Source organism: Boeremia exigua (genome assembly GCF_020726555.1).
Source record: "Boeremia exigua strain MPI-SDFR-AT-0100 chromosome Unknown C7974scaffold_5, whole genome shotgun sequence".
Classification (NCBI taxonomy): domain Eukaryota; kingdom Fungi; phylum Ascomycota; class Dothideomycetes; order Pleosporales; family Didymellaceae; genus Boeremia; species Boeremia exigua.
The window spans coordinates 1,275,585-1,302,897 of record NW_025763522.1 but is presented as its reverse complement, the minus strand read 5'-3'; the positions used below and the strand labels follow the sequence as shown (position 1 = coordinate 1,302,897).

At 53.4% G+C, this 27,313-nt stretch overlaps 10 protein-coding genes across 10 annotated transcripts; 6 read left to right on the top strand and 4 right to left on the bottom strand.

The window, feature by feature from the left end:
- Window positions 1–539: 539 nt before the first annotated feature.
- C7974DRAFT_392620 (uncharacterized protein) lies at window positions 540–2,565 on the bottom strand. The gene is made up of 2 exons (XM_046141702.1): window positions 2,269–2,565; window positions 540–2,218 (listed from the first exon to the last, which is right to left on the bottom strand). The coding sequence occupies exons 1-2, from the start codon at window positions 2,334–2,336 to the stop codon at window positions 961–963; spliced, it is 1,326 nt and encodes a 441-aa protein (XP_045998126.1). The 5' UTR covers window positions 2,337–2,565; the 3' UTR covers window positions 540–960.
- A 6,949-nt stretch (window positions 2,566–9,514) lies between these two features.
- Window positions 9,515–12,281, bottom strand: C7974DRAFT_169975 (uncharacterized protein). The gene has a single exon (XM_046136127.1). The coding sequence runs from the start codon at window positions 12,056–12,058 to the stop codon at window positions 9,728–9,730; it is 2,331 nt and encodes a 776-aa protein (XP_045998125.1). The 5' UTR covers window positions 12,059–12,281; the 3' UTR covers window positions 9,515–9,727.
- Window positions 12,282–13,105: 824 nt separating this feature from the next.
- On the top strand, window positions 13,106–14,274 carry C7974DRAFT_309881 (short chain dehydrogenase/reductase; the record flags this gene model as incomplete). The annotated part of the gene is made up of 2 exons (XM_046138243.1): window positions 13,106–13,615; window positions 13,669–14,274. The coding sequence occupies 2 exons, from the start codon at window positions 13,106–13,108 to the stop codon at window positions 14,272–14,274; spliced, it is 1,116 nt and encodes a 371-aa protein (XP_045998124.1).
- Window positions 14,275–14,734: 460 nt separating this feature from the next.
- On the bottom strand, window positions 14,735–16,726 carry C7974DRAFT_452614 (uncharacterized protein). The gene has a single exon (XM_046145833.1). It carries the CDS (start codon window positions 16,261–16,263, stop codon window positions 15,103–15,105), a length of 1,161 nt encoding a protein of 386 aa, XP_045998123.1. The 5' UTR covers window positions 16,264–16,726; the 3' UTR covers window positions 14,735–15,102.
- An 857-nt stretch (window positions 16,727–17,583) lies between these two features.
- C7974DRAFT_309702 (Dfp1/Him1, central region-domain-containing protein) lies at window positions 17,584–19,453 on the top strand (the record flags this gene model as incomplete). The annotated part of the gene is made up of 3 exons (XM_046138233.1): window positions 17,584–18,009; window positions 18,057–19,310; window positions 19,361–19,453. The coding sequence occupies 3 exons, from the start codon at window positions 17,584–17,586 to the stop codon at window positions 19,451–19,453; spliced, it is 1,773 nt and encodes a 590-aa protein (XP_045998122.1).
- A 619-nt stretch (window positions 19,454–20,072) lies between these two features.
- Window positions 20,073–20,822, top strand: C7974DRAFT_169949 (ubiquitin-like autophagy protein Apg12-domain-containing protein). Its single transcript, XM_046136126.1, has 3 exons — window positions 20,073–20,358; window positions 20,420–20,619; window positions 20,676–20,822. The coding sequence occupies exons 1-3, from the start codon at window positions 20,211–20,213 to the stop codon at window positions 20,733–20,735; spliced, it is 408 nt and encodes a 135-aa protein (XP_045998121.1). The 5' UTR covers window positions 20,073–20,210; the 3' UTR covers window positions 20,736–20,822.
- Window positions 20,823–20,908: 86 nt separating this feature from the next.
- Window positions 20,909–21,953, bottom strand: C7974DRAFT_309040 (ketopantoate hydroxymethyltransferase-domain-containing protein; the record flags this gene model as incomplete). The annotated part of the gene is made up of 2 exons (XM_046138201.1): window positions 20,909–21,523; window positions 21,576–21,953. The coding sequence occupies 2 exons, from the start codon at window positions 21,951–21,953 to the stop codon at window positions 20,909–20,911; spliced, it is 993 nt and encodes a 330-aa protein (XP_045998120.1).
- A 1,487-nt stretch (window positions 21,954–23,440) lies between these two features.
- Window positions 23,441–24,675, top strand: C7974DRAFT_392594 (putative ubiquitin conjugating enzyme Ubc8). The gene is made up of 4 exons (XM_046141701.1): window positions 23,441–23,537; window positions 23,585–23,841; window positions 23,919–24,100; window positions 24,153–24,675. The coding sequence occupies exons 2-4, from the start codon at window positions 23,702–23,704 to the stop codon at window positions 24,287–24,289; spliced, it is 459 nt and encodes a 152-aa protein (XP_045998119.1). The 5' UTR covers window positions 23,441–23,537; window positions 23,585–23,701; the 3' UTR covers window positions 24,290–24,675.
- Window positions 24,676–25,256: 581 nt separating this feature from the next.
- On the top strand, window positions 25,257–26,543 carry C7974DRAFT_423707 (uncharacterized protein; the record flags this gene model as incomplete). Its single annotated transcript, XM_046144395.1, has 2 exons — window positions 25,257–26,231; window positions 26,293–26,543. One exon carries the CDS (start codon window positions 25,257–25,259, stop codon window positions 26,166–26,168), a length of 912 nt encoding a protein of 303 aa, XP_045998118.1. The 3' UTR covers window positions 26,169–26,231; window positions 26,293–26,543.
- A 224-nt stretch (window positions 26,544–26,767) lies between these two features.
- Window positions 26,768–27,276, top strand: C7974DRAFT_392587 (uncharacterized protein). Its single transcript, XM_046141700.1, has one exon. It carries the CDS (start codon window positions 26,791–26,793, stop codon window positions 27,061–27,063), a length of 273 nt encoding a protein of 90 aa, XP_045998117.1. The 5' UTR covers window positions 26,768–26,790; the 3' UTR covers window positions 27,064–27,276.
- Window positions 27,277–27,313: the final 37 nt, after the last annotated feature.

Genomic DNA, 27,313 nt, shown 5'->3' with positions numbered 1-27,313 from the left:
CCAATTGTGAAGGCAGCGGGATCAGGTTGGGAGAAGGCGCGTCTCAAGCGGACCTCAACTCCACCAACTACCGCTGTAGCGCCGCACCACATGCAGGAGAAGTCTAACAGAGGCGAACGCCGCCCAACCCGTGGGGTTGCTCGCTCTGTCGTTTCGTCTCGAGACAGAGCACTATGACTCGTAATGTACATTCGTGGTCGCTGATGGGTCGCAGGCACATTCGTGGTCGGTAAGGGGCGACAGGCACACTCGGGTTGAGTATGGCGTGTTTTGGTGACCGCCGCCAGACGTGTACTCCCGCTGCCCTGCGTTAGTGTGACCACCGGTTTTCTGGCTGGAAAAACAGGACGCGTTGGGAAATTGCCCTACAGTATGCACGAGCTTTTCAAGGCACCGTTGCCATCACGTGAGCGCGTCCAGGGCTGAGTCTCGAGCGTTTACTCAATACAGACATTGACTTTGCGGTCTCCACCGTCGCGCCGACCTGTCGTTCACTACCTTCACGCTAGCTTGGGAGTTGCCGAGGGAGCCCAACGATAGTGGAGAACGGAACCAGAATACATCATCCTGGCACAGCGGCTCGATATACGGTGCCGCCGCGGCAACATTTGGCCAATCTAGACCAGCGCAACGTTCTCCTGAAGATTGTGACTTGCTGGCAACTTGCTGCATGCATGCCGCGCCTGAACCATGAAAAAATGCCATGATGTCCAAGCCACCGTAGATCGAACGTGAGACAAAGGTCGAAGGGCCAGACCGTCAGCAACTTGCACTGGTGTCGAATGCTATTCAGGTGTTCCTGGCTAAAGTAAAGTGAATTCTTAGTGTGCGCTAAAGGTGGAAAAGTTTTTGGTCGTTTGCTCTGTTGATCGCATTGAGAAATGTATCGTTGATTGGATGTAGTACAGGGGCTTAGAGGAGCCTATTTCGTACATTCCACTGGACGTTGTGAGTTGAGGCTTATTCCATCTCGACCGCAACACCAGCATGCCTGAGCCGGTCCTCCCACTCACATCTCAGCGCCTCCATTTGCTCCCAACATCTCTTCCCGCTGTCCTCGAGCCTTTCCCTGTCCTCTTTCGTAAAATCCTTTGCAAATGGATCTCTTCCTTTTCGCTTCTGCTCGCCTAGCCTGCCTCCCCAGCCCCAGCCGGACACTTCGGTCCGCTCAACGCGCTCTTGACCCCAGAAATCAGTCGCACTGCCCCATTTCCCCACGCCTTCCCTCTCCTCCATTATGTCAAGTGTACTCTGCTTAGCAAGTGCAAGCCACACCATGGCGACAGCGCCTTTCTCAACCGTGATAGGGTGCCATTGGCTGCCAAGCCACCGAGCAATATAGAAAGCGGCGGTCATGGCGTAAGTGAGTATGAGAGGCAGCGGGAAAATGGGGGTTGCAGTGATGCCAGGATGAGTCAAGTATATCAGAGGCCTCGTGGTCTTGGTGGATGTGTCGGATACGGCGAGGTATTGATCTACACTGTTGGACGTCACTGGAAGTCTGGATGTAATAGCCATCACATCTGTCAGCCGCTTCGACGACTCATAAGCTGCATCTTCAGAAAGAATTCCTTGGATGTCGTTCATGTTCAGAGTATGTTCATATGACTCCAGACTGCTTGTCCAGATCAGTCGGCCTCTGGTGTCTTCGCTGCTGGGGTGTCTTGCAAGCAGCGGCGCAAGGTAGTGGCCCAGCAGATAGTGTCCAAAGACGTTGGCACAAAACACCTCACCTAAAGCAGGCTCATCGCGCGGCTTCCCGTCTTTGGACGGCAGTTGGGGCTTAGCTAGCCATCCCTTGCCGGACATCTTGAAGGTGGGCCAGGTGACAGCAGACTTCCATCGTGTCAGGATGCTCCAGACGGCCAGAGGCCAATTTATGCCTGTCCAGCCGCCAATACCCGCGTTGCAGATGACAACATCGAGCTTCGGGGTGGTCTCGTGCAGCTTCCTGCTTAGTTTCTGCACCGAGACCAGGCTCAGCAGATCCAATCGCTCCTGCCTAATATGTATGCGCCCTTGTAATAGCTGAGTGACGCCCGGTAGTGTACGTTCATGCCGGCGGCAGACTTTGCGCAGATGTGCTTCGAGTGTCTCGATTGTGGCGTCGCCTTTCTTTTTGTCTCGGGTGGTGACGATGAGGACAAGGGATTCTGTCTGAGGACGCGTCTGCAGGAACTCGTCGATCATGCGCGCGCAGATGCCGAGCCCCAGGCCGCTTTAGGCAGGTCAATTATTTGTAGCAACTTGAGTGAGGGCACGAGGTACCTGTTGGCCCCAGTGACGAGAACATAGTAGCCATTCTCGGGTCGTGGTATGTCTTCAAGAAGCGACATTGTTGACGCACTGCAGTAGAATAGGGAGCGGAGCCATCAAAGACCGAACGCCGCGATTTCCTGTTCCTATTTTCGCTTATTTAGCGTGCGTAAAGCCATCACGGTATTCGCACTCGCACTCATGCAAAGTCCGGATGCGAATCCGATACATGAGTTGCGCTGGGGAAACATGCATCGCGGAGTTACGCAGTGCGTATATCATGGTATCCAGCATCAAAGTAGTCGTCGGGGTCACGATGTGCAGGTCGCGACATTTAGCTTACCAATCGGGTTGGATCGGTACGGCACTTCACGCTCACGCACAACGGCTCAGTATTGCACATTCTCGCACGCAGACCTGCTTCCCGACCAAAGCCTATTTGCCTTGTACCTTTCGGTCATAACTTGGGTCGAACATGGCATGTACACCGTCGTCGGACAGTAAGTGCAACCTTTTGGCCGAGTACTAGGTATGCCAGGATCTTACTCTCCACATGACTTTGTACCCTACACTACCACCCTGTCTAACAGGAGTCATTGCCAAAGCCGACCTCAAGGCTTGGCGGCGCTTTCAGACCCTGGGCAAATGGAGTTTCTGCCCAACATCGTAGCCTTTGATGTGCTGAAATGTTGCCTCTTCCCGTTCGGAGGCAACATACCGACGACTCGCAACGAGTGCTTGGGCAATGTCCAGGGTCTCATTGCATACCCTTGAAGAAGAAGTGCGGTGAGCTCTCCATAAAGGTATAAGTCGTTGATTCTGTAATTTTCAGACCCGACTATCACTGTCTAGTCGGGCCGCAGTATTGAAAGACGGTTGCTCCGGAGCCTTATCATTGCACACTGCCACGCGGAAGCATGCCCCGACCCTATACTGAAGGCGAGGCCGTATATAGACACTTGAGGGTCGGCAAATGGAAAGGTCTGGGCGGAGCTCAGCCCTGGAAGTGAGACGTCACGCTTCGCGGGGAGAGCGGATACTGGTCAGTAGTTGCCGGGGAAGGACCGTTACAACACTGTCATCGGATCAATCAATGCGCAGCAACAACTAGTCTTGGCTAATCAGTGCGGCGTGCCCACTGCCCACGAACATGCTTCGGACAAGCAGTGCAGCCGACTTTCTCCGTGGGCAGTCCTATACCTTGTGCAAGTGCACGATCTACACCGATGTGCATTGGCAGTTCATGTACGTCGGCGATGCGTTGAACAGGATGGAAAAAAGCCCACTTGATAAGCTTCCGAAGTTGCAAATGTGTTGCAGCACTGACCAGTCGTATGCACGTCACACGTAGTAAGTTCGGCGCGTGTTTTAGCCCAGAAGCTAGTTTTAAGTGATCATCGTAAACGGGCTTGCAGGACAAGATCGCGGAGTTTGCTCCGGTTCCCAGTAACGGCCGGGCTGGCCACGATACCAATGGCCGCGCAGCTTCGTCAGTTAGATATGGTTTGAGCCAAGGCTAGGTAGATTTGTCTCGACGGTCTCGACGGACGAGATGATGTAGCCGGCCTAAAGCGGCTCGTGTCTTGAGTTTGGCGTGAACCCTCTACGAGGTTGGTTAGTAACGTTGACGAAAGTTATTGAAGAGGGATCCGCACGCGCTTGCTCAGCTCGTTGCCACCGGGGCAGTGTGGATGATCACTCATCGACAGCGTGGACGATCACCCTTGCGTGATAGCCCTTCCCGGCAATCAAGTGATGTGGGACGCCTTGTTTGATCTTCCTTCGGTAGATGCTGTGAAATAACATGAGTACCTTGCAGGTTTTGGAACACGAGCATAAAGGCTTGATCCAGTAGGGCCGACTGCCTGCATCCTGCGAGCGAAACGGGGCTTTCTGTCAGAGCTCGGCCCGCTCCCGCGAGCCAACACCTCGGTTCCTGAGGCATGAAACAGATCGTCTCTTACGATGCATTGTGGCTCGATTACTTATAGCACTGTCCGCCATCGGACTTAACCGCTCGTACATACGCGTATCCCACTATCAGCCTGCAGTGACCATCTAGCACATACCGCATTGTTGAGGATCGCGACATTGCTCAGTTGACTTGATCAGTCCGGTCGTTGTACGAGTAAGCATGTCCTAGTCCACACTGCAGGAAACCAAGAAGCAGGGTTTATTTTGACGCAGACAACGCGAGTGGGGCCTTCCACAAGCCCGGTGATTGGCTCGCCTCAGTGGGGTCCGCGAGACGACCACAGGGCTGGCGAGGCTGGAGAGAGTCATGAGAATGCACGCAAGCAATATTCGGCTGCAGTTAAGCGAGCGCAATCAGACATCGATGGGAAAGCAGGTGCCATATAATACGATCACCTTGTGCATATACCGTGACAGTGTCGGCGAGTGGCACGCGAACGGAGCGCCGAGTCCGCTGGAGGGTACTTCCGTGATGTCCAGAATCTTACACTTGGATTGACGTTCACTAGATGCATGTCCCTATTTCGTATACTTAAACCTACCTGTCAAACATGTGCCCCGTGTCGGCATGGTGATGATTGCGACGCTATGTAGATCGGCGACCTGTAGTCTCAACCCATGCACGGAGGAACATTTTCGCGCGCATGAACTGTGTCTTTGTTCGCATCGTCTTCGTCCGTCGGTCAAAGACTTTGTTGCTACAAGGTTCTGTCAATCAGCTTTGGGCATGCCTGTGGACGAAATTATGGGCCGCAACAGGCCAGCACCCATGAACATGCAAGGCGGCAGGGTTGGGCTGGTATTGCGGCCGACACTTAAGACCAACCTTAATCGGGTCGCCATTTGCTGGAGACGTATCCTCGCACTCGGCTTGGTTACTATAGGATAAGGGAATTGACTGACTCAGTCGATTTTTCTCAGAAAGCGGGTGAGGTTATGTGTCTGTCCCGCGAAGTTCGCTCTCGCGTGGTTAGCGGACGTGAGTGGCATGATCAACTCAGAAGCGAGTCTGCTACTCATGGACCATCGTCCCACAATGAGTCAGGCGTCAACGGCTTTACATACCCGTCCTGGACCGGGTGGTAAGCACATCGCAGTGAAAATGGTAAGTTGTTGAGTATACAGCATCATTTTCGAATACCGAGGTACTCTACCTAATCTGGGATATCGCCCCGAATCCAAGGAGAACAGGTGTATGGTCAGGCTTAATAAACCGGGCTCAGTCGCCACGGCGTATGCGGCAACCCGCAGGATCTGGCAACTAGGATACGGGACGCGGCAGTGGATCTGTATGCACATGCCGCCACACCATCCACTGCATGCCAAGATACTGGTCCCACGAATCGCGGTTTGATCAAGCAGTCATCTGGTATTGCATTGTTGAGTGTGCTATTGACGCGTTGCACGCCCAAGACGAGAGACTTTGGATCTGTGAGGTAGTAAAGATTCGATTTTGACGTATCGATCACAACTACCTTTCAAGTTCTCGGTCTGTAGTCTGCACTCGCGTTTGATTGGCTCATGAACCCGGTCATACAAGATTGTAATATAACATAGATCCCAGAACATAGTTCCCGCCTGGCGGCCATAGTAACACAACTTACATGCCGGTCAGTGGCTGCTTGTAGTACATATGTAGGAAATGTTTGTAGTGTAACGCGATTTTTTTATACAAAGAAAGAAGACAACGGTGGAGCCACATCCTCCATACGGTTTCCCTCGCCGTCATAATGAGAGCTCTGCTTATGCAGCTACTGGACCTTCCGGCACTCGGCTCTCAAGTCGAGCTCTTTCACTGGAACTGTCTGTCATGTCGGCCCGCGCTAGACAATACGTAAGGCAGCCAGATGCCAGTGCGATTGCATCTGGAAGTGACCGTCCAACACGCATTACATGCTGGATGTGTGCGGTAAGATGATGCACGATGCACGTAGCCAGATGTCGGCATGCGGGCACTGTACATCAAATTTCTGCACAACGTCAGCAGCAGTGTCGTGCTTGCGTAAAGGTGGAGTCGATGTCACTGGACGTTGAGCCAGTGTCACACCTGCGTTACTCGCGGGCCGCAGACTTCAGTGCAACAACCAGAAGGATCCATGGAGTGATTCTGGAACATGTGCGGCGTCTTTTATTTCCTGTTGCTTGCCTGATGATGTGGGTCTGCGCGGTGGTCCGATGACAGTAGATGAAGTGATCTGACGAGTGGTCGCACAGCGACTTTAAGGAAGGAATTTGCCGGTGCGCCCACAAGAGCCGGGTGTATGATGCGTAAACAGAAGTCCGGTAGTGAGTTGAACCAAATAAACATGATCGTTCGAAAATAGCCTCGAACTGGGTATCCTGCAGGGTTTCGCTGTCTTGTACGCGCCTTGCTGGATGAATAATACGGGTCTCAAGAAGAAGAGCGACAATCCTTGACTAGCGTGATCTTGACTTGGGCGTTGAGCCTCTGCAATCACCTGATGTACGTCAGATTACTATCGTTCCTTTATCAGATCTGTTGTGCACAAACCGCAGTCTTCGTCTAGTCGATACTCTCTGAGGCGCAGTCAGTATTGCTATCTCTTGAGGGCTCGATTGTTCTTACATTGCCACCACATTTGCCGGGCATCTCTTGTGGGTTTCTTGATATTTCGTGCACCATGCTCGAACCACATATCGTACATGGTTGCACTTATACTGAACCTGGGTATAATCACACATTGAGGCGATGTTGTTATGTTTGTTGTTGGGGAGAGGGCGGCTGATGACGAAGTAGATCAGTTTAGATCGAAGTGACTATCAGATGTCACTGAAAGATATAGATAGCACGGTAGTGAGGAGCTGAGATGGCGCTCGAAGGTATACATAGGCTCGCGCCGGTCCGTCTACAATAGAGCAAAGCAGCGATCATAGGTCAGTGCCAACCAGGTACCCGAAGCGTGATGTTAAGTCCAACCGTATGGATGGACTCTAGTCCAAGTGACAGGCATCAGGGACGACAGGATTTGCTTGGACAGGAAAGCAAATGTGCTCGAGCAATAGCATCCTAAGTTTGAGCTAGCTAAAAGTCAAGCCGGTTCCGAAAAAAAACGAACGGGTGTAATGGCGTGTTCTAGTGGCCTAGGGAGCATTGGCTACGGAGTTTGTGCATTTAAAACCCACAGTAACGACAAAACGGGCAGCAAAGTCTGGCAAGGGCCCTGAGTGGTTGGAGAAGGGCCAGCTGGGAGACGGCATGGTGTCATCTCACAGCTCTGCCGCTAAACATCACTAGCACAAGTGTACCAACCCTGGGCTGCGGCTTGATCTGCACAACGGGCCCACGTTGGTCTGAAGGTTAGCAGAAATGGTGCATGGGGTGGCTGCGCCGTTAGATTCTCGACCTTGCGTCTGGACAAGGCTGGCGCCCAAGCTTCTCCAACAGAGCTGGTTTTCTCCACGCTTGGCACTTGTGGACCGGCCTTATGCTCCGCGCATTAACAACGTTGCTTACGAGCCTTCCTTCACAGTGCCAGCTAAATGCCGACGCAACGGCAAACTCCTTGAGCGACATGCATCCTCCCGTCTCCCCGTCCGGAAGGGAAGCCTATGTACGAACACGCACCCGCTGCGCAGCGAGCAGACGCCCAAAGGGCCGCACCGGTGAAATTGGGAACCTAGTCGGGCGACATGCGTCACGTCTCAAGACATGCTTGCCAGGCGAGTCGTTATGACACTGCCGCGACTACCGCATCGACACTTTGACGATTGCAACTGCCGCTCAAGCTCCAGCATTGACGTTTCGGCCGGAGGTCCGCTGGTCAGTCGTGAGAGTTTCGTGTGCTAGGGCCTCCTGGGTCGGGTGCCGATAGGCGAGGAAATGAAAGATGTCAACAGCGCCGTGATCCTTCGCACGCAGGTACTGCGGTAAGATCTTCGCACACGACCTGGTACGTACAGTGTGATCTGTACGCCAATGTCAGACACTGTACGTCGCGATTGGCATTTGCTGATGGCGTGACGGAGGACCAAATGAAGGGGAGTAGCCGTCGATCAGACCCACCCAACGCGTGGCAGTGATCGCCCAAAGCACCATACCAGAGCCCATGTGCTTTACTACGTATAGCGACAGTGCCCGACGTTACAAATCAGTCACCGCGACCATGTTCACCCCAACGCTCGGCTTGGATATGATGAGTTCGTGCACGGACATGTACCTACCAATATTGTATCCCGTCTGGGGTACATACACAATCGAAGACGTCAGGTGCGCATCTCTTAGAAACAGCCTACAGGAGCTTTGACAATCGGGGTTATGAGCCCGAAATCTCTTCCGAGGCTGGCCTTGATTCAACGACGTCTTTAGGGATAGGGGGACTGTTTAAATCTTGTGGACCGCACCGTATAGGGCTGTCACCATGTTGCTATGATTGGACACGGGACGGAGGCCGTGGAAGCACATGTTGGCTTCAACGACAATGCTCTCACGCGGCCGGGACGCGCCGCTTTACGATGCTACGTGGCACCGCAGCCTCGAGACGATTGGAATTTACAGTCCAGGAAAAAGGAATCCGAGCAAAGGTATACCTTTGACCAGTAGCAGCTAACAGTTGTCGGGAACATGTCTTTTTGTTATCTGTAGGATGTTAGAAAAGCCAGGTGTGTAAGCGATGCGGGACAGGTGCCGAAGCAAAGCACGAATTAAAGGGCCACGATCTGCACCTTCACCACCATCGGGAATATACCTGCAGTAAGATTATGTCGAACCAGCTGGTGTGACACAGTGTTCATACGATTGTGTGGTGTGGGAACAGATCCCCGCTCGTCACCAGAGGTTACACGACCGACAAGGCAGACTAAGGATCAATCTGACGCGAGATGCAGATGCACAGATTATCCATATTTCTCAGGTGCATAATGTGGCCTGCTGACGTACTGTATATCATGACTTGCATATCACAGCTAGCTAGCTTGGACGTTCGAGAATCCTTCACGCGAAGCGAGCGCATCGGACGTCTCAAAGCCGAGCTAGAGAGCCGAGCATACGCACAATCCGTCAAGATGCACGTTGTTCTTCTTGGAACCTCCCCGTCTCGATGAATTATGACCATTACATTCGCTATGCCATCGCCTATAAATACATTTTCCAGAGACGTGATGCAACGAAGTCCTAATCCGGGTATCCCAAGCCTAAACTCCGTGCTATCTATGCAAGTGCATGTCTCTTTGGCTTCCTCCTCAATTCCTGCGTTTCGAATGTCGCAGACTCATCATCCGCATCATCCGCGCACTAGGCCGACGCACTGACATTTCGCTTCGTACGAGCGTACGGACAAGATCGCATGGCCGCGGCCGTCGGGCCAAGAACGGGCGTCGGTGTCGCAAGTGACAGTGACCGCCGCAAGGACAGTCCAGCAACAATCTCGACAAGTCTTTCCCTCATACATTTCATCGGGCTTGTGTCGTCTTCAATAAGGCCGACGCTGAGGGGGCATCAGCACAAGCGCAAGCAAGGGAAGATGACGTGTTTAGCCGCTCACTGATACAGCTTGATAGTCTTGTTTCGCACTTCCTCACACTGTTCTAGCGCCTTGATGTGCCTCTCTTGCGCAATCTTCCACGTGGTCATCACCGCCTCATCCTCCTTCATACGGTTAAGGTAGCTGGCGAAGCCAAGCTTCTTGGTTGTCTCGCCGCGGATGTGAATGAATCGATCATCGAGGTCCTCGAGCTCCGTGCTTCTGGAAGCGAAGTGGTTGGTAATGCCCTTGCTGAAGGTGTGGAAGGCTTTCACATAGCCCTCCATGTGACTAAAGTACGCGTCCGTAGTAGCTTGATCGAGTTTCAGAGGTGCATGAGGAGCCGCAGGCAGGGGTGGCAATTTCAACGTGCGCGGGGTGTTCGCTTTCGTGGGGTGTGCAGATGAGGCTTGTGATTCGAATGGTAGCGTATTCTTGAGTGCATCGAATGCTGAGAGGCCATCGTTCTGGGTGGAAAGGAAGGGTTCGACGGCGGCAATACCAGAAAGACCATTCAAGCCCGGAGTGGAAGATGTGCCAACAGGAGCAGGAGAAGGAGCTGTCTTCGGAGGCACAGAGCCGGTCCTCCTTGACTTTTCCTTTCTCGGTGACGACGGCGCAGTCTTTGGCCTTGTAGCGGAGGTGTTGGCGTTTCTGGTCGGCGGAGTATCAGAATCAATGTCCATCTCGTCAGGTTCGCCTGTAGGTTCCTCTGCCGTCGCCTGATATTTTGGTCGGGACCTGTCAGGTTGATCTTGCGGTCTTGGTATGGACTGCTTGCGTACAGGCTTTGGGCGCTTCAAAGCATCCGCGTTCTTACGGTCAGGAACTTCGTTTGGCATCGCCCAGCTTGGCTCCTTAAAGGTTTCGCTCCAGATCTCTGGACTGAACTTCGCAGTATGGGGCATAGCTTCGGCAGCAGGAGCAAATTTAGACTGAGGAGGTGGTCCTGGAGGCGGCGGAGGCATGTAGCCAAACTGAGTTTTGAACGTGTTGTCTGATGCTGGATTTGGGGGCGTTGTTCGCTGCGGCATCGCCTTTCCCCGTGTAGGTGATTGTCGACCTTTGTTAGCCGGGACGTTGGGTGCAAAATAATCAGCACTACCCTGAAACTTGCCATGCCAGTCAGATGGTGAGAACTTCATGTTGATGCTTTCTTCGCTTCTGCTTTTGAAGTTGTTGGTTCCATTGCTGGGCGGAGGGGTAGTTTGCTTATGTGGAGGGGTCTCAAAAGCATTCTGAGCCCATATAGGAGGAGGTGGGCGTGAAGCTTTTGGTGGTGGCCGTGGTTTGTTCCTAGTGCTGGTCCGGAAGATCTCGGCCTCAGATTCATCGCTTGAGTCTGGGTACATCTGGGGGAACTGGGGCCTACTCGAGTTACCGCCATATGAGTTTCGTTGCTGTCTCCGTCCAGAATCCGAGTAGGTGCCTGAGTCGGCCGAGGGGCTAGGCTGGTGCGACTGCGATGGCGAATTACGCATGCTTGCAGATCTCCCGATGCCTTCCTCACGAATGCCTGCGGCCTTGGTGTAATACGGCGTCCGCACACGATTGCCTTCAGAGAACGGGGCGTCGACGTTTGGCGAGCTTGATTCGGCAGGCATGGGTGGTGTCGCGGTCGGGCGAGCATAGCTCGAACGGTAGCCTCCAGACTTGGCTGGCCCTTCATCTGCACCGGGCGTTCCGGGGTTGAAGCCACTCTTTGTGGACGGCACCCTCGTGCTCTGACTTCGCCCAAAAGGGGTGCCGTTGGGGTTGTTTGGGTTTGTGGGGTTCGGGCGAGGCTGTTCAGGCTGGGCGCCCGTCTTCATCTTCTGCCATGCCGTGAATACGTTGGCACGGTCCTGAGCATCCTTCTGCGCCGCTGCATGCGGTCGCTGTGCCGTTGGCGGCGGTCGGAAGTTCTTGTTCGTGAATCTGTCCTGGCCGGCGTTGTATGTCTGGTAGTGCTGCGGTGGGGGCGGCCGCTGGGGCTGGGGCTGGGGCTGGGGCTTTGGCGGAGGAGCACGGTAGTAGGAGCCGCTGGGCGTGGTGGTGGTGTGGGCATTGCGAGGCGGCGGGGGTGGTCGAGCTCGCGGCGTGTTCGGCGTGTTCGTGGGTATGTTCAGGTGGCGGTATTTCTTCCTTTCGTTGTCGTACTTCAGGCGGAGGGTGGGATCACACAGAACCTCGTGGGCGGCCTGGATCTCCTGAAACTTCACCACGAAGTCGGCCTCGTGCCCTGGATTGCGGTCCGGGTGGTACTGCAGGGCCAGCGAGCGGAAGGCCTTGCGCACTTCGTTCTCGCTGGCGGTGGGCGCGACCTTGAGGTCGGCATAGTAATTTCGCGAAGCATCAGCTTTGACCATGGCGGGCGATCTCGTCTGTGCCGTGCTCGCTGGAGTGAGGCAAGCGGAGTGCGGGTGTTTGTAGTCTAGGGCAGGCAGGGCACCAGGCAGACACGGCCGCCTTCGCGTGCTTCGTGCACTGTCTCACTGCCCGTGTCGTGAGGCGCAGCGGCGCAGCGGCTCAGATGAGGGACTCGTCAACGCGTGCACCGGGGAACATGGCGTGGGGAAGCGGAATGCAGCAGCTGGAGATTTCTGGAGAGCGTCAGATCAGTAGCGGCATGGCGTCACAGGCTTTGGTGCTGGTGTGAGTGCATCTGGGCGCGATTGGACGCGCAGTTTGTTTTCGTTCGTGTGGAGTTGGGCTGCTGTAGAAACGAGCCAGCCCTATGGCTTTCTCCAGACTGCTCAAGGCATCCTTGTGTTGCTTACGCCAGCCTGAGGCCGAAGCGAAAGGGGCTCACTGACTCACCAGGTCAACATGTCGGAGTCGAGTGCAGTGTGCAACGTCCTGCTGGCTGTCATCTCAGCAGGTGGCATGCAGGAGGACTGCTGTGCGCCCGTGAGATCAGCACATGCAGGTCTGGTCACTTTCAAGGCACAGCAACCACTAGCACGCTGCAACGCAGCTTCGTCGGCAGTACTTCTTGGCTCCCCTTCCGACACTCTGCTCGGCATGCTGCCGAACCTCGCAGTCTCTAATACATGGCATCTACTTGCAGACCATCGTGCCTGCGACGGTTGACAGCTCTGAGCATCTCTGACTCGAGACTTCGTAGATCGGACGCGCTAAGATAAGCTCGTCACGACAGAGGCGCGACATCAATGAAACGCTACCTCCTGCAGCTTCAAAGCCGTGTGAATCTGCAATAAGAGGACTGACGCTCGTAATGGCTGACAAGCTCATTCACATCCTCAGGCTCCTCGAGCATCCTCCATAGCTCTCACATCGTTTCAAGATACCACTGTCACGAGCCTCTCGTACGCGCCAACTCGAGCCCCACCTGTTCATCACGTCGTTGCATCATGCGTGAGCACCAACCACGCACCTGCATCGAAGCACCCACAATGTCGCCTGTTATAAAGACAGTCCCCTTCCAACCACCCAAGAGGACCTCACAGCCCAAAGCAGACGCGCCATGGCACCAGTACCTCACTATCGACCTGATATGGTACGTGCTAGGCTATACGCTCTTCCACCCGTTTGTGTCGTGGGTCGTCGTGCTGTGTCTGCGCGCGCAGTACACCAAGTATGAGGCGCCAGAGATGCGCATCGCAATAGCCTGGTCTATTGCGATGAGCGCGATTGGCATCTTTGGCATTGTCAGCGACAGGATAGCATTTGGCCCGCACAGAGAGGTGGATTTGAGTGAAGAGGTGATCGTCATCACAGGCGGTGTTGAAGGCCTCGGTGGGCTGTTGGCCGATACTTATGGAATGAGGAATGCCAATGTTGCTGTGCTGGACCTGAAGACCGTGGACGCGGCCGAAGCAGAGGCAAAGGGCGTGAAATATTACCAATGCGACGTGGGTGATGCCCAGCAGGTGGAGGCTGCGGCGGCGAAGATCCTCAAAGATGTAAGCAGATACATGACTGAGGCTGAAGAGCGTTCATCCACTAACAGCCCCAGCTCGGCCCTCCTACGATTCTGATCAACAACGCCGGCATCGTCCACACAAAGTCGATCCTCGAATCAACCGCCGCCGAAGTCGAACAAACCTTCCGCGTTAACACCCTCTCACACTTCACGACCCTCCGCGCCTTTCTCCCACACATGCTCGCCGAAGGCTGCGGCACCGTTGTCACCGTCTCCTCCGTGCTCGGCCACCTGGGCGCCGCGAATCTCTCCGCATACTGCGCATCCAAAGCCGCGCTCCTCGCTCTCCACCACTCGCTGCGAGCCGAGCTCGAGAACACACCCGGCGCGGACCAGATCAAGACGATTCTAGTGCAGCCTGGGCAGATGAGCACGAAGATGTTCGAGCATGTGCACGCACCAAGCAAGTTCTTTGGGCCGATTGTCACACCCGCCGAGATGGCACAGGGCATCATCAAGCTGGTGGACAGGGGCGAGAGCGGAGAAGTTACGCTGCCGCTCTACTCGCGGTACATTCAGGTTTTGGGATGCCTGCCGTATGGGATACAACACCTTGTCAGGAGGTGGAGTGGCTTGAACACGGCCGTCGAGGTTGGGAGGAGAGGGAATCAGGTGGAGCAGGTTCAGGAGAAGAAGTAAAAGACTTTAAATCTCTAGAATTGATTCTAGCGATCTTACTCAATGACATCCTCTTGCAGTATCGCCAAATCCAACTTTCTCCAAATCGCATGCAACCGTCGAACATGTGGGGTTCCCAACTTTACTATTGATACGCCTGGACACACGTTTCCACGCTGCCTTGGATACAAAGTTGACGTAGAAATGGACGGGCTGAGGTGCAGCGGCAATGTTGATCGACAGGCAAAGACATCTGAACCTATCAGTCAGAGGGAAGATCCTCCAGACTGAATCGACATCGAAAGCGCAGAGACGGTCTACTTGGTCGTGATAGTCCTGATCAGATGAAGAAGGAAGATTGCATTCCAAGGTCTCGTGTCATTTCAGGTCACTCACAGAATGGGCAAGAGTGCTCACAGGAAGGAGCACCCCAAAATTGAACGATTCAGTACGCAGTGTTATAGGCTTTATATGGTACAAAGGTCAGCTCAAGTCTGAGGTGTCACGGAGCGCTATCGATCCAACGAACCCTTCGTAGCCCAGATAGATTGATCGATATCGCATGTCATTCCATGCATACCTCTTGCCGTTGCACTCCTCCCTCAGCCTCAGCTTTGTTGCCCTGATCACGATGCCGTAAACATGCCTTATCGTACACTCTTAATAGTGAAGCACGTGTTTTCCTAACCGACCTACGATTGGACGAGGAGAGCAAGTCTGTGCTTCGTCTCTCTTCACCTCGCGGCGTGACCTACCTTCTCGTTGTTGTATGTTGGTACGTCCACCACGACACCGCTTTCTGAGCCGCTATTTAGAATCCTCGAGTCTCTGGCACGACCTACCAGCAACTTACTTTTTGGACTTGGTTCCCACAGAGTGTGCGACAGAGTCCGGAGAGTCGTGACGGTCCGTCGAAGAGAGGCTACGGCGCTGGTGGGCATTGCGTGTCGGGTTGCGGTCTGTCTTTGAGATCCGGCGGTCAGGAACGCTATCAAGACGACGGGGAGTTGGCTGGTAGCTAGATTCGGAGTTTTTACAGATACTGTCGGCTTTGAGCTCACTCGATAGAGATGTTTGAGATGCGACGTCGAAAGGAAGACCATGCTTTAGATGTAGTGAGAAAGGGTCCTTCCAAGGCGTCGTGGACTGCGAAATGTTGGTATTTGACACCTCAAATTGCGCTGCCTTGTAATCGAAAGGAGGATACCGGCTGTACTCGTTCTCGTACTCGGTTCGTGGTCGTGGAGGATGCTGGAAATAGCCATCCGCAACCATGAACGGCTGTGGTGCGATAGGCTTGTAGAAACTGCCATCTTCGTCCTGTGCATATACACCGTCCCTCAAAAGCTCGAACTCGCACTTCTGCTCGTATGTGTTAATCGCCCTCCGCACACGTTCACAGAGCAGTTTCAAAAGATTTGCCTCCCTTTTGATCCGAATCATCATATCCTTGTCCTGGTCTCCTTGTTCAGCGACAACGTGTCGCCAGCGCCTCAGAGCAAATATATCACGATGGAGGTCTTTGCCAGTACGTCGAATTCTTGCAACGTCTTCGGGCAGCCAACGTTGACCGCCTTCAGCGTCGCGCTCATAGTTCATAACCAGGTCATACTCGTGTGCAGCACGTCTGATGAGGTCATCAATTGATGTGTTCCAAATCTGCGGTAGCCGCTGCTCGTCCAGATTTGTATCGTGCTGAGAGGTCTCGACCGGCAAAGCGTTCCTTGCAGCATATGAGCGCCGGGGATTCACTGGTATAAGATTCGGGTTCTGGAAGGCGTGTGCAGGTGGCACTGATGTCACGGGAGTCGTCGCAGGCTCTGGATGCTCGCCGTGCTTTGAAGCTGTCCAGGCGCCAGACTGTGCCCATGTTGAAGTCGGTTGCCGGACCGACACGTACGACTCAGGCGATTGCTGTCGCAGAGTCTGTCTGGTTGACTGGGATGAACGGGCGTCCGAAGTACGCCATGATTTGCGGCGTCGTGGCACTTGCTGGCGCTCGTATGTCATGGTCGATTAGAACAATTGGGAATCAGTGAGGTGACAACTAGCAAAGGTGAGGAAGAGAGGACGCCGATTGATTGTGTTTGAAAAGCCCACAAGTTGAGGTGACGGCGAGGGGTTTTAAATGTGCGCGCAACGAAGTGAAAGTAAGTGCTTGCACAAGCGACTGGTAGATCCTTCTGTACAGTCCAAGCATTTCACCTATTGTAACAGGCTTATGAGGTGGTGAACGTTCTCGACGCGTGCTGGCTCTCCAAGATCTAGGAATGGTTCTCAGCAGCTGCACGCTTGCAATTCAACTGCGATCGAAGACTTCTGCACAGTAGCCAGCAGTAGTATGAGCGGTATCACTTGTTCTGAGATGTCAGCTAGTTCGTTCGCTCTTGAGGCACATCATCGGTAAGCATTCAAAAGGGCTGTTGTGATCTCCAGTCGAGGAATACCTAATGGTGTCCAGCTTGGAAGATGCAGTCCAGAAGATCGAAAACACGACAGATTCAGTGGGCATGATCTCCGCAGGGGCTGTCGGAGGTTGTTGGGGGCTGTATTGCACAGGTCAGTTACGATAAAACACGAGGTTGACGAGCACGCGAGGCAGGAGCGAGGGGTTGATCAACGACACGTTAAAGTGTGTTTCAAAGAGAGACGGAAAATGCTTGCGTCCGTGACCTTCTTGGTCAAATCGAAGCCCAGGCGAGTGATTGCACGTTGCACCTGCTCCAGGTCTCGTGTCACCTGCACGTCCAGGGGCACGATGTCTTCTTCTACAGCGGTGGTGACGTGGGGTACACAACGCTGGCAGCGGGCGCCTGCGAGTCCCCTGGTTCTGTCCGTGCCATGACTCTGTGCTCGAATGTTTGCTGGGAACGGGCCTCCATAACAATGGGTGCATTGTCGGCCCAAAGCGGCACCTAGGAACAATGCATTTTAGTTGTTATGATGCATGTTTACGCGAAGGGGTGACCTGGAAACCGCGATCGTGCACGGCTAAGCGCGAACGGTTCCTCCATGTCTGATGCCAGCCACATCACAACACACCCGCCCGGTCCAATAACCGCAGACGCTGTCTCACAACACGCCTCCGTTCGCTCAATTGCGTCTTACTAACCCTCCAGTCAAACCCCCCGGCCTACGCAGCCCTGCTATGGACGCTTCGCGCTGCTGAAGAAACCCCGACGTGCTTGTTACGTCGCGTCGTGAGCTTGCCAAACTCAGACGGCCCCACCTCTCGACCTCGCTACCACCACCCACGCGCCCAACCACCGCTGCGCACCACCACGCATGGCAGCAGTCGCTGTCCCGCAGTCTCCTCGGGTCTCTGCAAACATGGCAAATCGTCGCGTGCCGCTGGCGAGTTTGCAGAATGCCACCAACTCGCCCATACGCGCTCCTGTTGCCGGAGGAAAGCGTCAGCGCTCACACGCGAGCGAGCAGCGCGACATGACCTACGGCCAGCCTCCACAGAAAAAGCAGATGATCGAGGTTGACGACGCTGAGGCTCGCCGTCATGGACTTGTTCGTCGCAGCAATGCCCCTACTACGGCCCTGACTAGGAAGCTCGAAGCTGCCCGTGAGAATAAACCACCGCCCAAGCAGGCTGAGAAGGCACAGCGGGTTACCAACGACCTTGAGACTATCCGTCAATGGCAAAGACACTACCGCAAGCTGTTCCCGCAGTTCATCTTCTACTTCGACAGCGTCCAGGAGCCACAGAAGGATAAGCTCATGAGTCGAGCTCGCATCCTTGGCTCGGTAAGTCACACAGTCAACCGACTTGCTACATGCTAACGTGATTGAAGAATGAGGTTACTTTCTTCTCTCGTGAAACGACTCATGTCATCACGACGCGTCCTATTCCGGCCGAACTCGATACCAGCTCGTCCTCTCTCGCAAAGGGTACCGTCAACCCCGCCCAGTTGGAGAACAAGAAGTCTGTCTTCGACACCGCACTCTCAAAGTCTTGTACAGGTCGCCCCGATATACTCATCAAGGCTAGGGAGCTGGGCATGAAGATATGGTCGGTGGAGAAGCTTCAGCGTATGATCGACACCATGTTCAGCAAAGAGACGGGAGAAGACATTCAGTACACGACGCGTTATTCTACTGCTACTGGACAGAAGGGCCGCCAGGCGGACTTGCAAAGGCTGTTGCAAAATGAAAAGTTGGATCGAGACTATGTCATTGGTGCTCAGGACATGGTACAGTTACGCGGCTACTATGTGTATGTACACGACATGGATGAGGTCACGCGGCCTGTCATGATCAGAGAGTACCAGAAAGTTGAGAAAGAGAAGGGCAAGTGGCCGCAATTTCGTGCCTCGGGAAATGGCAAGTGCCCCTTCGTGGAGGACCCTCACTTCGGGCGTCGCCAGCAGGAAGAGCATGACGAACGCCGCGCACAGAGGGCTTTGGCGGCAGCTCCGCGTACGCGCGCCGCGTCAGCTATGGAAGAGAGGCGTGCCTTGGGCGAGAACAACAATCTAGCCCGACGGGAGACTGCCCCTGCTGTGACCAGGAAGGAAGGTCAAGAGGACGACGCGAAACCCTTGGACCCACCCAAAGGCCCGCCCTTGAAGCGCACCTCTACCGAAGGTCCCCCGCCGATGTTCGGCAGTGCCCAGGCGAGCATACGAGCAATGCCCCGTTTCATTGGAGGAGAGCCTGTGGCATCAGGCCTACATCAATCCAACATGACGTCTGCTATTCAGTCGCAGATGATCTCGTCGACGGCGGCCGCACCTCGTGCTGGTAACAGCAAAGAAGTGAACCAATTGCAGCGGAAGGTTCTGGAGAAGAACAGCGTTACGTCAGCCAACAGTGCCTACTCATCTGTCATGAACGATGTACGCGGTCCCCCGAATCCGGATCATGCCCAGCCAATGCGTGCTGCGAAGCGCAAGGCTCAAGAGAGCCTGAATCAAGCACAAGAGATTGCCGAGCAGGAAAGACAAGCCCGCAAAATGGCAGCCCTGCGTAGACGCAAGACTGCTGAAAAGGAGCTGAAGCCTGGTTACTGCGAGAACTGCAGGGAGAAGTTCAACGACTTCGACGAGGTATGCAAATTCCGTGATCTGGGTTCTTACACAAGCTAACAGCAACACAGCATTGTGTCACTCGCAAACACCGTAAGTTTGCCGTCACAAACGAGAACTGGGTAGAGCTTGATGCGCTACTTGCTCAACTCGATCGTCAATGAGCATTACGCACAGCATACGAATCCACGTTGCATTTCCACGGCGCCAACGCACGACTAATACCCACGACATGGCTTCCCTTCCGACTCCGTTCAATTGGCTGCGGCCCTTCTACCTGAGCCCGTGTACTTTGCGACCCACCCGTTTCATAGCCTTTTCGCGACTTGCAGCATTTTCGAGGCGTATTTTCATCTTCATCTTGGTGGTTTGGTTTGTTCAGTTCGTTTCGGCGGCATTTTTGATCTTTGGAGACTGAAGTGCGCCAGTCCTTGTCTATACCATTGCATGCATAGGGCCACCCTCACGCTCTCTTTACTAGTTCCTGCCGATCCTTGATCGGCTGCTACGTTTGAAAAGCTGATGTTGAGTGATGGTGGCTTGACGACTACCTTGTCGGGAGGAGGAGCGAGAAAGACCTTGGCCCTCGCAGTGTGTACGTGCCACTTTAGGCCAGGCTATGTATCACTATCGTATTAGATATCTATAGCTGTATCGAATGCGATCACTGACACTGTTGACGATTGTTGTCCATCTTAAAAGGTGACGTGGTGGGCCTGGTGGGGCGTGATTGGTTGGTATGGCGTTTACATGCGGGCGCGACTTCACATTGCACCACTTCCACAACAACGTGCGAGACCCGGGACTTTGCCTAATTAACATTCATAAGTGCCCGAAATTGGCATTTGCGCTTGATAGAACCATCACTCCCGCCCTCGGTACGCTCTATCTACGCCCGCTGGATCGTAGCTACCGCCTTTCATGTCCCAGTCACCAGCAGAGAGAGCGATAGAAGAAGATGACAAGACAGAAGCGCCACTGACTATGGCTGCGTCTGTCATCCTGACAAATTTGCCACGCGACGCATCGAAAGCTCTCGAGACAGCAGGGAACCTGGGGGTAGAGAAGAGTGCGTATCGTGACAGCACCTACTCCCAAACTCGCCTGTCGTTGTGTTGACACTCTTGCAGTCACTGTCCGCCTTCAGCCCATCGGATCAGCACCTCATCTCAACCAGAGGGTATTCAAACTATCGACAAACCAGCGCTTTGAGACCATCGTTCGCTTCTTACGGAAACGGCTGGGAGCCAAGGAGCATGAGAGCGTGTTCTGCTATGTTGGTAGCGTCTTTGCACCAGCGCTTGATGAAGGTGTAGGGAATCTCTGGACGGTAAGCTACTAAGGCAAGCGTATGGCAAGTGCAACAAACGCTGATACTCGTGGCAGTGTTTCAAACAGAATGAAGAACTTGTTGTAGGCTACGCAATGTCACCGGCATTTGGATAGTGGCGAAAAATTCAATGTCTCGATTATATGCATCAAACGTCATGTATAAGCACAGCAGAGCAAGTCTCCCCCCCATCTAAAACCAATCAAACCAAAGCCAACGCAAATCGCTACTGTCGTAGCATGGGGTATGTAGCATGCAACAAAAGAATGGCCAAAAATGCAAACCAGGTTCACTCTCTTTCGTTCACGGCCTTTTCAAAGTCTTCAAAAACCTCCCTTGGCATAGGATACGTATGTTCCGGGGCAGGATAAGCTCGGCTCTTCACTTCTGTCTTGTACTGCTCAATGGCCTTGAGCGATTCCTCCCACACATTTCCAAACTTCTTGACAAACTTCGGCAGGAAACGACCTGGCGGAAAGTTGCCGAGCATGTCAACTTGAACTAGGACCTGACCTGAGCAGCCGTTGCCCGCCCCGATGCCAATGGTGGGAATGCTGAGCTTCTTCGTCACCAGTTCAGCAACCTCTGAGGGTACTGCTTCAATAACTGTGGCGAATGCACCAGCCTCCTGTACCGCAAGTGCATCCTCAAGGAATTTCATTGCTGAAGAGGTGGTCTTGCCTTGGACGCGGAAGCCACCCAGAGCATTCTGTCGCTGGGGCGTAAGGCCAACGTGAGCCAGCACAGGGATACCGGCTCCGGTGATCTTGGCTATAGTCGGTGCCATATCTTTTCCGCCTTCAAGCTTGACCGCCTTAACACGGCCTTCTTTGATTACCCGGATGGCGGAAGCAAGAGCTTGCTCGGGAGAAATCTCGTAGCTACCCATCGGTAGGTCTCCAACCTTGACCATGTTAGTATATCCATAATATCTTGCACAGCATATATACACATACTGTGAAAGCACCTTTAGTAGCTCGTGCTACTGATTTGCAGTGCAGAATCATCTCATCGAGCAACACTTCGCTCGTGTCGTCCATACCCATAGCGACCATGGCAAGACTATCACCAACGAGGATGATGTCCATTCCAGCATGGTCGGCGATATGTGCACTTGGGAAGTCGTGGGCAGTGAGAACAGTAATCGGTTCTTTCTTACGGTATAGACTCTGGATGGTGTTGATGGTGACAGGCTTTCTTGTTGTGAAAGTTGTACCGAGAGGCGAGTGTGAGCTCCAGCGAGTATTGATGATGGGCGCCAGCCTTGTCGGAACTGACACTGACGAGGACAATTTGGGCCGACATAATTGCGAAGCTATCCGGAGTGTGTTCATGGTGGCACGCGACACCACCAATGAGCTCAAGGCACAGAAAGGGGGGATGGTCCGAAAAAATTAAATTTTTGTGAGTTGTGAAGTCTCGGCAGATGGGTCTCAAGAGAGCTTCGTTTAGGGGCCGCCTGAAGTCTTATATATGGCCGTGGTGTGGTGTACACATATCTTCGCTGAAGTCTCTCTCACGACGGAGCTCGGACGTTTTTGTCGGTCCAGTCAGTCCCTTTGTCAGGCCAGGACACCGATGCCTGGACTGCTCGGCTCGAGTCAACTAGGTCTGACGCGACGCCTGCAGTAACCATCAGCTATTCGTCGCAATACTAAGCCATCGTCGCTCGGCTTCTGTACCACGTTGCGGAGCTGGGGTACTGCGTTCGTGAGGACTCACTAAGGAGGGTCGTCCGCAGATCCGAGGCCCCGGTCACGCGCCGCCGAGGTTAGCAAAATCATCAGCTTCTACGCCGTCAACATGTAGTACACAGTATAGGTACTCTATGCTGCTATAAGTTATGTAGTGAACCTAGCTATACTAGCCTGAAATCTTCACTAAAGCTATCTCCAAGCAGAGGAACGTGGTCAAGGGGCAAGATGTGAAAAAGGAACGTTCACGGAGGAGCCGCGGCGTTGGCGAGCTGCGATTGGGCTTCATTGCAACACAGAGCTGTGCACTTCACAAGGCCCGCTCAGTGGAGTCCCTCATTATCGAGTGTCTAGAACGTGTTAAAAGGTTTGAGTTGGCTTTGAATAGCTACACAGCCTTTCGCAAATACACCGAGATCAAGGCGTCTGACAGTGCTCGATGAAAGGCGTGACCATTGTCACGGCGATGTCAGACAGTTGAATGCATCCCTTGCTACGTTTTCCTAGAGATGCAATCTTCAGGGACAAGATGTAGCGGCGACGTTCAAGTGCGCGCTTGCGCTCGACGTCGAGTACAATGCATGAAATGGCTGTGGCGTACGACGACTCGGCGAGGACTCCACTTGCCGCCGGACTGAGCGGACGTGTACAAGCGCGACTTGCCGACACAGGTGCTCGTGACGGTGGCTTGACCCAACCACTGCGTTTGAATCAGTGCCTTGACTCTTGCACCATTCCAGTTTGAACAGCGACGTCTACTCACGCACACATCAGGCTCTGCTTCGACGTCACCTTGCCAACAAAGCACCGACGTAGTACCTCTCAACCCCCGCATAGCCCCGCGAGCACATCATAGCTCACCTATACCTACGAGAACGCGACCGAACCACGATATCGCACGCTTGAATCCTCAAGCCTACACGCGCAACGAGAAGCTTTGGAAGGAGTCACATACCGGAGAACGTTGCCATCATGAGTTCCCCGAAAAGGCGCATCGAGACGGATGTAGGTCAATGCTACTCAGGCTACGTCAGGACACAGGCTAACGTAGGTTCTTCGCCGGCGACATAGGTTATGAAGTAAGCTACGAGCCCGTCGTGAGTGGAGCGCTGCTAACAAGGACGCAGGATGTACGTTCTAGGCGCACCTCCGCACTTGGAGCCGAGCAACTGATACATGGCAGGCTCATGAGCGACTATGAGGTCACACTAGTCAACGATAACAGTATGGTGTGCCTTCCCTCCTCGGAAAAGCTGCTGACAATATTGTAGTGTCTGTCTGCCCCCTATCTCGGTTCCCATCGTACTGCGACATCGTTGACATAAGGCAGGCAGGAGTTCTATGTCAGATTCAAGGGGCCCGAGGATAGTACGTCAGCCTCTACAACCATGCAAGTACCTGCTGACCATATAGCACCTTTCCAAGGTGGACTCTGGAAGATTCACGTCGAGCTGCCCGATCAGTACCCGTACAAGAGCCCGAGCATTGGGTTCGTAAATCGCATCTTCCACCCAAACATTGATGAATTGTAAGCGGCACTTACTGCCCTCTTAGAGATCGCGTCTTCCTAGTGGCATATATGTGCAAGTGCTGACATGCATATAGGTCAGGCTCGGTTTGTCTTGACGTTATCAATCAGACATGGTCGCCTATGTACGATATGATCAACATTTTCGAGGTTTTCATTCCTCAGCTCCTCCGGTATCCCAATCCGACAGATCCTCTGAACGGGGAAGCGGCTGCGCTGCTGATGCGAGAACCGAAGAGCTACGATGCCAAGGTTAAGGGTGTGTTGCAGTGGCCAATGTGAAGGGGTAAAAACGCTAATCAACATGATAGAGTACGTACAGAAATACGCCTCGAAAGATATCTCGGAAGACTCTGATAAGGATGACGATGACGATGATGATATGAGCTCAGTAGGTAGCTATGAATCTGGCGACGACGAAGCAGCCGGCAACATGGACGATATCTAGCCATATCGCCTCCGGTGAGCATTCGGCCTCTTCCTGTTTCTCAATTTCAACGGCCTCAGATATCATCACACATGGGCGGACGTTCGAGGCGCATGCCGGCGTGAAGACAGGTTGCTTTAATTCCTCGGGTATCGGGTTTGTAAACGGTTGTTGGATAAGTCTTTTTTGTTTTCTCATTTTGCTTGTAATACAACAGACCTTGCGTATGTGACACGGTATCAGGTCTGGTCAGATTTGAACCCAACACAATGCTTGCACTCTGCTCTCACATATCTACATCTAAATATTCCACTCTTCAATCACCTGCTTCTTTCCGGTATCGTCATCGATTAGCCGCTGCTGGTCGGCTGCTCACGCACACAATAACGACCTGGGCAGAGTTTGACACTCGATTGCACTTGCTTGCGTAGTTTGCTCTCGTCAATTCTAGTGCCACCAGGATTGGGAACACTCAAGCAGCAACTCGAGTGCAGAATCTACCAGCAAGCTTCTAGTAGCAGAATATGTATCGTCCACTGACTGCTATCGCCAATACGGAGAATGATTCTCCTCTCCAGGGCACCTCCACGTCAAAGGCCAAACATAGAGGCGAATGGCCTTGAACAAGCGCATACATACTGCACGAACACCTCAAGCTACTTCCAGATTCTAGGTCCTACCTACAACGTGACTACTTGCCTGCCAGGATCACCAAACCGATTGGCAAATGGTGAAGGGAGTAGTGGCGTCACGTCGTACGTAGGACCAATCACGCCGGCTTGCCTTCACTATGAACACATTGTTTACGTGTCGCGCGCCAACTTTCTGCCGTCGATCCCTGTTTGTATATAAACAGTGGATCACCATGACAATAACAGTAATAACCGCGCCAACAGCACACTTGAAAGGCCTCCACCCCACAACCGCGCAGTCAAGCACCCCGGCTGCCTCGAAACCGGAATAGCTCTCACGTCTCGATACAGTCAAGATGGCGCCAAGCTTTGGTCGGGGAGGTCGACACACTGCTCATCGCAACGCTCGAGACGAAGAGCCTTGTCACATCTCGTCTGCTAATAACACTCAGCTTAGTCGTCAAGCTCATCATACACCCAGTGTACGCGAGGGCGACCGGGCCAGGCAGACACAGCGCAAGCGTAACAATCGAGACCGCCGCAACAAGTTGAAAGTGCCGCGTAGTCCGAGCCCAACGGTGCGCCGTAGTCGTCTCATAGATCGTATGACGTACAGCCACACCAGTGAAGCCCGAGATCCCACTAGCGACAGTCACGCTACAAGCTCACTTTCTCGATCTCAGCAGGGTCGCAGCTATCAGAGACCTGACGCAAACATCCACAGCAATGGCTTCACCGGAGATGGCAAGCAAGGCAAAGCCTCTTACACTTACAAGGACTCCAGCGACATTACTGGCATGGAGGTTGACGTTTTCGCTGATCTCTTCGGCCCTGGACCTCCTCCACCACGCCCGCCTCGACCGTTGGTAAACGACAAGTCTGTACAGTATGGTTCTAATTATAACAGTTCTGCTCGTATCAACTCTGATTGTGACTTGACCTTCAACCTGGATCAGCTCCCTCTTCATTCTGTCCAGCCAGCGACCAGGCGTGAGCCGATCCGCATGATCAATACGGTTACTTCACACGAGTCCAACGTCAGTCTCCCGACATCTGAGCCTGCGTCTGATGTGCATTCCACATCACCACTCAAAACTCCTGAGTCGAAGAAGCATCCATTCAATCCGTACAAAGGCAGAAACTTTGTCATGAGGCGTGTGCAGAACAAGAGGTTACAAAACCTTCTGCTAGACAAGCCTATGCCAAAGCCGAGGAAGAACTTGGAACGTATGGTGCTCAAGTGCACGGGAAAACAGGAGTTCCGCTGATCTGACATCCATCTGCGGTCGATGGTGTTCGTATTACGAGCGAGCACGATTGTCAACATTCAAGTAAGTTGAACCCGGAGACCTTGATTGATCATTTCATTGTGTCTGACGGTCACTCCAATAGGTTCTAACCCTACCGATGTGGAAAAGCGAGTGCGTCTGAGACTCAGATTGACTTGACTGTTGCGAAATCTGCGAGCGAGGCGCTACATCGTTTTGATTACGGAGGGAACACCATGAGCTTAGTGGAACACAGGGTCTTGGTGACGTAGGATTTGGAGATCGGACATGCTTGTTTGAATAAACAGGGCCTGCTACTTTGAGTTGTGGACACACATGTTCGGTATCAGAGAATCGTAAAAGCAGACGGACGGGGTTTCTTTTCTTTTACAGCACAACTCTGCTGTGAATTATTCACCAGATAGCCTGAGGTCAAATTGAAACTCGGTACCACAGCATCTCAAGTCCCCCTCCACATCAATATTGAATTTGACGCGAACCGTGAATCGAGGACACTCATCCAAACTTTTGAGTAGCGCCAAGTCAGAGTTTGTCCATAGATACCAGTTTCGATTGTGCTTCATACACCACCGTTGTACATCAGACTGAAGTACACCGAAAGATGCATTTGTCTTTCGCATTCGTGGCGACTACGTTGCTGCTCGCTGCACCTTCGCTAGCATGGTTGCCAAATCACTGTCTCCCTTGCGCTCTGCTATGCAAATACAACAAGCAAGGATGCGAGAAAGCCAACTGCTTCAGGGAAAAGCCAGGCGGGGTGAGTAGCCTCTACGGACTGAGTATCTCCTGGGTTCAGTACGAAATCTGTTGGCTGACAAGAGCAGGGTGTGGTCACTTCCATATGCAATCTCGTCATTCACAGAAGGTATGCTGAAGACCCTCAGGCTCGTATGCCTGCGATTGCTATACCAACAACCGTAATCACTGCGGTCAAAGGTGGTCGGACGACAGATGTGGAAAGTGCGAGTCTTGATCACGCTGTGACCAGCATCACCTAAACTGTAGCTGCTCTTGAACGCAACTATCACGAACGTCCGATCTCCAAATACAAGAACGGCATATTCGAGAGCTATCGATAAGATCGAACCATCGCAGCTGCATCGTCGTTTCGAGGGCGGACTATT